General features: G+C 39.4%; 1 protein-coding gene across 1 annotated transcript in view; it reads left to right on the top strand.

Annotated features, from left to right (window-relative positions):
* The first annotated feature begins 7,716 nt into the window (after window positions 1-7,716).
* The window catches only part of LOC124786266 (mitochondrial import receptor subunit TOM22 homolog), a 59,408-nt gene continuing 54,869 nt past the window's right edge, over window positions 7,717-12,255 (top strand). The window contains exon 1 of the mRNA XM_047254248.1: window positions 7,717-8,108. Within this exon, the coding sequence (XP_047110204.1) occupies window positions 7,992-8,108 (117 nt within the window). The 5' untranslated portion in view covers window positions 7,717-7,991. The remainder of the gene's footprint in view (window positions 8,109-12,255) is intronic.

The raw sequence follows: 12,255 nt of genomic DNA, 5'->3' as shown, positions 1-12,255 counted from the left end.
GGAACGGACTTCTGAGAAAATGAAGACCTATAAAACCATACCCAAACGGTTTTTTCTAAGGCCACTTGTGACGATGTCGATAAACATAGATGGAATATCGAGAGACAAAGAAGTTTTATTATCTGACCTGTGTAAAGAATATCAATGTGACTTCCTCCTGATTCAAGAAACTCATTGGGGCATTACAAGACCCACACCCAAAATTGATGGAATGAAGATGATCTTGGAGAGACCACATGAACGGTATGGTAGTGCCATCTTCGCCAGGCCAGGAATTAGAGTCACTTCTGCATCACTGACTGACAGGCAAGACATTGACATATTAACCGTTCGAGCTCAGCAGTATAGCGTTACCTCTGTGTACAAACCCCCAGAATCAGATTATGTCTTCACTGAGCCAGTTACCAAGACTTTAATTTTGTTTTGGGCGATTTCAACTGTCAGAGGACTACATGGGTCTATAAAGAAACTAACAGCAGTGGAGTGGAACTACAGACCTGAGCTGAAGTACACGATCTGCTGCTCATACATGACCTGAAACTGCCAAGCTCCTTTAATGGTGGCAGATGGAAGAAAGGGTACAATCACGATAACATCTTTGTTAGCAATAAACTCGTTGACCAATGTGGAAAACTCATTGGGGAGCCAATCCCCCATACCCAGCATTGGCCAATAATTTGCACGGTCAATGCAGTTGTTAAGCCTGAACAAGTTCCTTTCAAAAGAAGGTTCAACTTTAAAAAGGCCAATTGGAAGAAATTTAGAGAGCTCACCGATGTAGAAATAACAAAAATCCCCCCACAACCTGAGATGTACGACTCTTTTGTCAAACTCGTTCAGAAGGTGTCTAGGAAAACAATACCGCGAGGATGCAGAACACAGTATATTATGGGACTGGCTGAGGACACAAAGCCACTACTGGAAAGATACCAGAAGCTCTTCGATAACGACCCATTTGATGATGAGACACTTCTAGCAGGCGATGAACTCATGTCAGTCATAGCTGAAAACCGCAGAGCCAAATAGTGTGACCTCATGGAGAACCTGGACATGAAAGTGAACAGTAGGCGGGCTTGGAAACTGTTAAAGAACCTTAACGGTGACGTCACAAAGTCAAATGTTAAATTACCTACGTCACGGCAGACCAAGTCGCCACTACACTCCTTATGAATGGCAAAACCCACGGCAGAAAGTACCAGGAACCATTAGCACGTGATCCGGCAGAGGAAAATCATCACCTCAAGACACCATTTACAATGTCAGAACTTACTGCAGCCATTTCCAGCTTGAAGATTAACAGTATCAATGAACTTAGAGTCGAGCAAATTAAAAACTTTGGCAGTAATACCTAGATTTGATAAACACATGTGTAGAAAGGCTCCATATCCCAAAGATGTGGAGGAAAGCCCGAGTGGTTGCACTTCTGAAACCAGGAAAGGGCTCTGATGATCCAAAAACTTCCGACCTGTGTCTCTTTTATGTCATTATTTTAAGATCTTGGAACGCCTGACGCTAAGTCGCATAGAAAGCGTCTTGGAACAACAGATCATCCCACAGCAGGCAGGTTTCCGACCAGGCAAATCGTGCTGCAGTCAAGTCCTGAACCTGACCCAACATATCGAGGATGGGTTTGAGACGAAAGAGATTACGGGAGTGGCATTCATAGACCTTTCAGCTGCATATGATACTGTAAACCATCGGAGGCTCCTTAGGAAAGTGTATAATGTGACAAGAGATTACCATTTAACATCACTGATTGGTATTTGCCTGCATAATAGGAAATTTTTCGTCTGTCTCCAGGGCAAGAAGATCAGGTGGAGAAATCAGAGGAATGGCCTACCTCAGGGAAGCGTCCTCGCCCCAGCTCTGTATAATATATATACAAATGACCAGCCAGTGCCAAACATCACGCGCCAATTTATGTATGCCGATGACACATCAGTTGCAGCCCAAGGTAACAATTTCATGGATGTAGAGGACAAATTAACCAGTTCCTTGGAAGCTCTCTCCCAGTATTATGAGGCAAACCACCTAAGGCCGACCCCTTCCAAGATGCAGGTCTGTGCATTCCATTTAAAGAACAGGGAGGCAAATCGTGAATTAAATGTAATGTGGAGAGGTGAACGTCTCGAGCGTTGCAAAACGCCCAAATATCTTCGTGTCACGTTGGATCCCGCACTGACCTGTAAACATCATTGTAATGCCACAAGGGAAATAGTCTCAACTAGAAACAACAGCATCAGGAAACTAACCAGCGGATCCTGGGGTGCAAACCCAAAAGTCCTGAGAACTTCAGTCCTTGCGCTCAGTGCGTCAGCCGCGTAATACGCCGCTCCAGTATGGTCTGCATCAACACACGCGAGGAAAGTTGATGTTGTGGTGAATGAAATGGCAAGGATTGTTACCGGATGCTTGAGGCCAACCCCAGGGCACAAGATGTACTTAATCATGGGGATCGCACTGCCCAACATACGACGCGACATCGCTGCCGAAGCCGAAAAAACCAAGCAAGGAAAGGACATGCGTCACCCTTTATAGGGACACCACCCTGCTGACCAACGGCTTTGTTCGAGGAAGAGTTTCCTGTCACGTACCCGAGCCCTGGAAGGATCGGCTGCAGAGAATCGTCTGAAAAGGTGGTAAATCGACCTGAGAAACCCCCATAAAGATGGAAAATAAGAACTGGCGCCTGGTGGAGACCTACCATACACAGTCTGGAGAACCCTAAACCGTATGAGGGTAGAAGTGCCAAAGTGCAAGACAAACCTGCAGCAATGGGATTTCCTAAAAGAGAATGAGAACACTCTCTGTCTGTGCGGTTCTGTCCAGGATCCTCAACACCTGCTTATCTGTCCATATTTAGACCAGCCCTGCACAATGAATGACTTATGGGAGGCAAATGACAAGGCCATATTGGCTGCTGATTTTTGGAAGTTTGAAGTCTAGTTCCGGACACGGAAAGTAATTCCCACAACTTTACTTCATGGTGTTTCACACTTGTGCATTGCACTTTATTAGATACCTTTCGTGGTCACTTCTCATGGGCAATATAAGCTTCATGGGGTTCATGGTGCAGTGCTAAATGTAATGTCATTTATTTGCTGGTTTGGACATTTGGTTTTGTAAACTAATACTGGTTAACACTTCATTTTTCGTCTCTTTATGTCTTGTTCAGTCTCGATGAGACACACAAGCTTTGTTTGGTTAACAACAGGTTTAAATTTAGATGACAAACAAAAACTTGTTGTGTCATTTAATGGGTGTGACAAGACTTCTGAAGTGTCACTGCTCATTGTAGCAATCAGTTCAGATGTAAACTAATACAATAAGTCATGAAGTTTAATTTACAAGCATTAAGGACTGTCGCTTCTCAAATAATGTATTTTCTAATATTTGTTGTATTGTGATATCAGTTTACATCTGAACTGATTGCTACAATGAGCAGTGTTCTCTGGTAGTCTCTTGTGGTACCTACTGTGTAAAGTCAAATGACTGTACTGCAGAGGGTTTAGAGGAAATTGCGACACAATTATGCTGTTTTGGTTGTATATATTCTGGGGCAGCCTACTCATTGGAATTCAGAGGTGGCTCGCTTTTTGTGCTGTCGAGTGTACTATATAAGATAATAGGACGCCACAAACTTGTATTTCTGTAAACTCTGGTGTATGTATTGTAAATCATTGTTCATTATGTAACATTATATATACAATATGCAAGCTATATTTTCTACACTGTATGCATGATGACATGTCCTATGTTATAAGTACACAGGTATACAAAAAGTAATTTGTGGGACCACTAAAAATTACAATCACAATATTTTTAACTTTGTAAAATAGCTTATTATAAAGTGTAAGTGAGGATGATCTGTCATTGAAGTATGGAGTTTGTTTTATGCTCATGTATTAGATGTTACTCGAGAACAGACCTCTCAATAAAAATCAGCATGGATTCTGTAAACAAAGGCCCACTGGAGCACAGCTTGTTCTGTTTATCCATGAGATCCAGAGTCCATAGACAAACACACTCAGATTGATGCCATGTTCCTTGACTATAGGTAGGGATTTGATAAAGTTTTGCACTGTCATTTAGTGAACAAAACGAGAGATCATGAAGTGTTAGACCAGATCAGGATTCAGGATTTGCTAGTGCACAAAACTTAAAAACGTTGTTTTTAACTAGGCATAACTGACAGATGTAAATGTAACTCTGACAGTATTGCAAGAGAGTTTTATGGGGCCATTAATTTAAAACCCCATATGACAGCAGCGAAATGAAAGACGACCTACAGAGGATGAACTGTAACTTTCTTACAATAAGCAGGCATACCCCATGACTGTTCAATTGCACTATTGTAAACATGTCACTGGAACCAGTAACCATCGTAAAGTACCTCTGTGTAACCATCTGGATCAACCTAAAGTGGATTCAGCAATGAAAGTAACTAAGAAAAGCCAATGCCTGAAAGGTTTTTTGGGTGTATAATAAGGAAACGTAATTAATGAGGGAATGAAGAAATGTAGAGAACTATTAGTGATTATTACTCACCAGTCTGACATTCTTACCAGCTTAGCTTAATGGGGGAGAGAGAGAGAGAGAGAGAGAGAGAGAGAGAAGATCCCATGAAAAGCGGCATGTTTCTTCACCCACCCAGTTGATCGATGCGTCAGTGTTATGAAGTCCTCAACGAATTTCACTAGCAGACGGAATATGAGACATGTTTTGGATCATAGAAAGGTTACCACTGAAATTCCAAGCACATACATTCGTTGGAGAAAAGCATGGTACACATTATTCTGTCTTACAATATATTTATTCACAAGCGGTTTTGATCATTGATCACATTCAAATTGTGACAATTTCAGAAGTCATGCGTGCTATTTATCCAGAAAAGACGTCTGCTGACTTGTAAACGTCAGAAAAATATACTTCACGCCATAATACCAGTTTTCCACTTGCCTAAGGCAGTGTTATGGCTTCGAGTATCTTTGTCTGACTTTTCTCAGTTAGCTGTGGCGTCTTTTATGGTTGAATAAGATGTATGACATGGGAATTTGTCATAATATTTTTCCACTGTAAAGATGATCAGTGATCGAAACCGGTTGTGAATAAATATATTGTAAGACAGCATGGTGTGCATGCATTTCTCCAAGTATATTGATGCTGTTGACAGTCACCTGAAAAAAGAATTGTTTCATGCACATTCCAAGAGGAGTAGGACAACATATAGCTTCCTCCTATGCATGAGGAAAACTCCAGGTCTATATAATCTGAGTAATTACAGCTCATATCCAGTCTTAACGACAGTCTTTCTTCTCATGCACCAATCGTGAATGAAACAGGAAGATGGGGCAAGATACTGGTCGCTGAAGCACCCTTCAGCATACGCTATAGGATGTCTTAATGAGTGCAGCTGTAAATGTGGGTATCATCTCTACTGACAAATGGGATTTGGATCAGTGAAACTCACGACTGCTGCACAGGACAATTGCATGGCCTCCAAATAAGACAATTCTCAGTGTTGGCATCTATTAAAATGTACTGGATTTTACAGCATCACTGATGTTTTCCTCAGTTAATTAATCTTTTGGAACCTCTGAAATCTTGTTAATCATTTGAACTCTGCAGTCGAACATCGTTCGGTTTGAGTTGTCCAACTCATACCATTAAAGTCGATTAACCCTGGGAATCCTATGTTGACTAATTACATCAGACATTAGAGACATGATGGACATCAGAAATTAAAAGTACATAGTTGAGAGCTATTTGTCTCTCAATATTTTAATTACTAGAAGCAAAAGAAGTATCATATTTCTGCTCTGGCGTTCCTCTAATTATTTAACCTCTTATTATTTAACCAACAGGCTATGGTAATAGCCCTCTATGCAATGCATTCTTCGTTTTTCACACTGTCAGCTAACAGTGTTTCAGTGCTGGAGACGACAAAAACAAAGCCATTCTACTATCTTTGTCTAAAAAAAAGGTTCTGCTTATACTAATGACACTTTCAAATCATAGGCACTATAACATCTGTTACAGCTAAACCCATCAAGTCCTAACTCTGGACACTGTTTCAAACGTGACCAGTCGGACTATTTTGCTGATGTGACCAGATTGAAGAGAACACGTAACATGCTGTCATAATGGACAGTACATATGTGACACACACACACACACACACACACGCACACACAGGACGAGGCAAGTAACATGGGCCATTCCAAATGTGTCCAAAACGAGTAAACATATCATGGTGTGGTTTTCGATTATTATTTTTTTAATAGAAGTATGTTATTTTGTCTGTGACAGTAATACGACATGTGTAGAACTTTAATACCAAAAAGCAACAAGATAACAGCTCCGCAAACCAGTGTCCTGCCATGAGGGAAGAAGTCCCACACTTGCCTGCCCTGCTGGATAGTAGATGCGAACAGACACGAGACTCTGGTATGGTCAGTGTGTTTAGCTGTGTGCTGGACGCCTATCAGTCTGTGCTCAGCTGCTGTAGCAGTCATGAAACTTGCTCGTCTAGCTGTAGACTTCAACAGTGTACACAACAGTCGGAAAAATCAGATATGATTTTGATGTAACGCGTATATCGCCAGACTGTTAGAGTAGCAGTGTGGTTGTATACTGGAAGGGAGCCCTCACTTTGCCAGGCCTACACCATCTATTTCTCCAATATTATAAACAAAATTCAAGAAATTTTAAGTTCGGAGACTACAATACTCTAGCAAAAAGGAGCAACAGCTGTTCAGAGAAAGACCATTAACATTTCTGCTGTGGTATCAGAAACATTCACGTGTCACTACAGAGCCACTTGAATCTACAGATGGGATCAGCTAAACGAGTATTCTGTGAACACTGCATTACAATCCTTCCCACATTTCAGTCTGTCAGCAGCTTAATGGGAAAGACTTTAACTTCACTTATAGTTCTCTGCATGGTGTCTATGAATACTGCAAAGTGGTGCGAGGTTTCTAGGCAACAATCTGTATGCAGATCAATCTTTGCAGTATATCCCACCGCTCAGTTGAAAAGAGTCACTGGCTGCGAGAATTAGTGTGACATTGCTACTGGTTTGGTTCCTAACAATCCAACCACATTGCGACATAACGTCTTCTTCATTAAATGAAAATTTTATTCAAAAGGCATAAACTTGTTTCCATTTGAGCTCGACAAAATGTGAACAATCTATATGGGTGAAGTATCTTAGCATACATAACTTGATTTCTGCTCATTGTCTCGGAATTCTTCCTGAGATTTGGATTCATATCTTAGATTCGTTCAGTGTGCCTAGATTCGTTCAGCGTGTCTAACTGCACAGCAAAAAGTCGTTTCGGGTTTGCCTCATTAAAAAAGTCATGTTTGTCCTTTTTTTCTCTGAGACTTAGATACTAGTACTGCCACTGCTCAGCCCAGTGCTCTTTATCCAAACGAGATCACTTACTTGCCATGTCATCGTAAATGCGCATGTGGCTATTATTTCATGACTGCTCATAGATCGCTGTACAATTGTTGAATTTGAGCACTACAGTACTCCCTAGGCTCCTTCACTGCTTACATCTAGTTCCGATTAAACATACAATAGATGTTTCTAAAGACTTGTGACATTTGACATGATGGAGCTGTTGTATCCACGAAAGTCATTGTAATAAAGACATCTTGAACACTCTTTGCCTAGTTGCAAAGACTATAAATAGCGTACAGCGGTGTCATTTTATGTAAGGTTAATTGAGTTCATTTTTAAGAATGGCCGGTCTTTACTAATGCCGTCCAAAATGCATCTGACTTTGTTACCCGCTATGTATGTATGTCCTTGGAAAAAAGTTTGACTAACATTTCTACAAGAAGAGGCAGGTACGAAGATCTTTGTCTCCGTGTTCAAGCTGTAGGGCAGAAGTGTGGTGTGTGGAAAATTGTACGGCGTGGGACTTCGTTGCATCCTCGTTTTAGGAGGATTGAAGAAGTGCTAAATTATCTCTTTTCTTATGGCTCAGATTGAGGAGGTCGACAGTGGAATGGAATCCTTAACAGCAAGTAGTAAAGACCTTACGCCAGAGAAGATCCGGAGCGGTTCTGACGATGAAGATGATTTGTCGGATGAGGTGAGAAATGATCTTATTCTCCTTGACAGTGTTTTCGTTAATTGTTATTTGTGCAGTTAAAACCGTAAAATAACAACATATTGTCAGTTTCTAGCTGTCGAAATATGTGCCTATTTTTTGCTTAAGGGACAGTCATTTAAGGCTAGAAATAGTTTATGGTGTCCATGAAGGAAAAGTAAGTGACTGCAGCGTCATCGCAAGGTATAGTTAAAATTTCATACCCTTGTCTACCAGAGGAGCTACAGTTTGTGGGTGGAGATGACATAATCATGTGACGCCAAGATGTTAAGCTAATAAACTTAATGCCTTTGAATTTCTGAGCTTAGTTTACAACTGAAAGCCATCCACGCTTGAAAGAGTTTGTAATTGAAAGTCGGGAAGAAATTTACATCATCAGGTTAACTTGGATCATTTAAACTAACTTCTCACTTGAAGCGTTTAAGTTCCCCACCGAATGAGAAGAGACAAGCAATATTTTGAGAAATACAGGATTTTGTGTGTAGCGCATTCCTGTGAAGGAAGCGACATAGAAAGTATTAAATGGACAGTGTAAGACTTATAGTTGTAGCAGGCCTCAGAACTACATCCAGTCATGTTACTGTAATCATGGTTGTGTCTAGTGGCCTCTGATATAAGTCTTGACAATTTCAGAATGCCTTAACACACTTGGATTCAGAACAAGAGCTAAGGTGAATTTGAAATCTTTGGTTTGTGTGTATTCTACTGATATCACAGTTACGTTAGTGAGATTCATTAAGCCTATGACATGAATTTGAATTTGTTAGTGACTAGGTGCTGGACGTTGATTACATTTTCAGAAGTAGAAAAATTTAAGATACTGGAAAAACAGCACAGTGTTTTGATAAAGAGGGCATGTTTGATAATGTGTACAAATAAATTAAGAGGGTTTTACTTCTTTAAAAATTGATGAAGCATGAAAAGCTGTATTAGAACCAACGAGGCAGGTGGGAACTCGGCTGTGGTATCTATCCAAACACTCAACCTCCTCCTGCATCCCTCACCCCCCCCCCCCTCCCCTCCCCCCATTTTTGTTCTGACAGACTGATCTGAGACTTAGCCAGAGGCCTAGGTTGGAAGTTCGTAATTAGGTTGAGTTGGCAAAATCAGCGAACGATAATGCTAAATAAGAATAGTGGCACTGTAACAGATGGTCCAGTAGTGTAGAATAATGTTTACGTTTGTGCCATATTTAAATGCAGTTTCCCATATTTAATGCATTTTCAACATAAAAACTAAAATTGCAAAGTAAATTCAGAAAATTTAAATTAGAGGATGATCACATTATCAGTATTTTGATACACATTATGCACTTATTTCATGCATAAAATAAGAAAATGGTGAGAAGGTCCACTGTAACTTTTACCACAAATGAATTAGTAGTTTGAACAATTTGCTTTCTGAAATAAGATAACATTCTTGGACTTGCAGCATTTCTTGCTAGAAAACCATAAGTGGGTAGATTAACGTTTTTCCTTGGGGTCGTGGTACCAAAGCTAAAATTGATGACACTGAAATGTGTCCGATTTATTACAGTATTTGATTGTGGTTGTGTTTAAGATATCTCCATTTAAAATAAACATGATTTATCCATTTTTTAATTGTGAAGAAGGGTGTGTGTAAAAATAAATGTAAGAATGGTTGAGTGATTGAAAGGGAAAAGTTCAAACTTTGTTAGTCCATGAGGTGAGGTGTAATCAGGTAACATGATTGATAAAGTACTGTCTGAAGTGCAGTGATCCTCACATTCTCAGGATGTCATACTTTGTAATTTAGACTGTATAGTCAAATGTAATAGTGTCAAAGATAGGGCCTTATCAGTATTCTATTAAACAGCAGTTACTCTTAAGTTGGTATGTAGATTCTGAAACTGCAGATGTACCATCACACGTTTTCAAAAGTGGCATGGGCATAATCCAGAAAACAGGACAGGCAGATAAGTGTGAGAACTATCACACAAACACTTAGCAGTTCTTGCACAAAAGGAGATTGAGGGTCTATTAGATGTCGATCAGTTTGGGTTTGGTAAAGGTAATGACTGCAAGGAGTCAGTTCCAACAGTTTACTTGTAAGAGGAAAGATGATTTAAGAAAATTAAACACTTTAATAAAGTTTGTTTATTAGTAGAAAATGTTTGACAATGTGAAATGATGAAAGAATTCAAAATTTTTACTGAGGTAAGTAATTGACTACAGGGAATGACAGATAGTATACAATACAAAGAACAGAAGGAAAAGCTGGAATGGGAGACAAAGAACAAAGTGCTCAGATTATAAAGGGTTCAAGTCAGGCATTTAATCTTCAACTCCTGATATTCAATTTATACATCAAAGAATCAATGAAAATAATGATGATTTTGTGTTAAAGCACATCATTGATGAGTCACCGATATTGATGTCCTACGTGATAGCGATGGGGTCAAGGGAAATGTCCGATTCCAGTTTCTCTCTCTCTCTCTCTCTCTCTCTCTCTCTCTCTCTCTCTCTCTCTCTCTCTCTCTCTCTCCCCCCTTTTGTGTGTGTGTGTGTGTGTGTGTGTGTGTGTGTGTGTGTGTGTGTGTGTGTGTGAAGGGAAGTGACAGATTCCTGTCGATATTTTAAGTGTACATTCCTGTCGATATTTTAAGTGTAGCGGAATTTGGAAATTTTGTGGTGTTTTTATGTCGTAGTCTTGTGTGGTTTGGGATCATGGTGCGTGTCTGTCCCCACCCAAAAACTCCCAATTTTCTGCACTGGTCCCGTTAGTTTGATTGTATTTTTTGTGAGAGATGTGTTTGTTGGTTTTGTATGTATTTTCTTGTTTGTTTTTGTTGATGAAATGACGTCATAGGTGCCATATTGGAGACATAGAGAATGGTAATTTCCGTCATATTGGTGATGTCATGGGTCAAAGCAGAAGGGTGCAATCTGACGCTTCTGTAATCCCCAATATTTTTATGTAGTGTATTAGTATCTGTAAGTAAAAAAGCTTACAGCTGTTGGAAATTATTCATTATTGTTTTTCGTGCATTATGGGTGGACTGTTGAATAGTTGATAGCAAAGAGGGGAAAAGAAAGGTGATTATTATGATGTTTGGTTTGTAAAGCACTCAACTGTGTGGTCATCAGCACCCGGGAAAAGAAAGGAAACAAGTTGTTCGAGATTAAGCACCAACTCTAGTGGGGCAGCGACTTCAAGAAACAATCGTGGTATTCATTTCAGTTGATGAAGGTAAATCTTAAATTTTAAATTGGGGTAACTGTATGGAAATTTTAACCTTGCATCTCTCAGATAAGAGCAATGTCTCAAGAACAACCACATCATTCAGATTGGAAACACAGATACCTACTGGCTACAAGCAAAGAAGAATACAAAAACTTAAGATTATTAATATAGCTTACAATATAGCTAACATGGCTTTCAATGTGTAATGTATACATAATGCCAACTATCTTGTTCACAGCTCAAATATGCTTCTCATCCAAAAAAAACAAGATCCTTTCGAAAAAATGTAATTTTGGGTTATTTTGTACAAAATAACATGCACAACACTAAACGTTGTTGGACTATGACAACTTTTAGCGTTGTACTTGATAATGGCATAAAAGCCAGAATCTAGATAGTACAGAAGATAAAATATAGTAACACACAGTCAAATGGCAGTTTGTTCTTTTAAAAGCATCCAACAAAATATGTTACAGGCACTGCAAGTTGATGTAAAGTCATATGGTATAAGAATTTGTGAATGGAAAGTGGCTCTTCATATTACGAAGCAGAACACTCACCCTAGAAATACTGTATCCATGTTTGTAAACAGTACATTAAACCTATTGTAAAATATCTTACATTTGATTCAATCAACAGCAGTCTTCTAAAGCCCTTTGTTATACTTATATCACTATTATTTCATCAATTTATGGTGTGTACTGCATGTGTATTATTTGCATGTATATTTTTTTATCTATGTTTTAGCTGCCATTAACTGACAGAGGCTAAACAAATTACTGAATAAATAACATTGAACTGAAGTTAGAATTCTCCTCGTAATAAACAGAAGACTATCACTTTCTTTGAGCAAATTATGGCAGGCACTAGATTTGATCAAATAAAGTTGACAGAAGGTGACAGTTGACAAAAGTTCTCTATTACA

The sequence above is a fragment of the Schistocerca piceifrons genome, chromosome 1 (assembly GCF_021461385.2).
Source record: "Schistocerca piceifrons isolate TAMUIC-IGC-003096 chromosome 1, iqSchPice1.1, whole genome shotgun sequence".
Lineage (NCBI taxonomy): Eukaryota > Metazoa > Arthropoda > Insecta > Orthoptera > Acrididae > Schistocerca > Schistocerca piceifrons.
The sequence above is the reverse complement of the archived record's forward strand: the minus strand, read 5'-3'. Positions and strand labels throughout refer to the sequence as shown.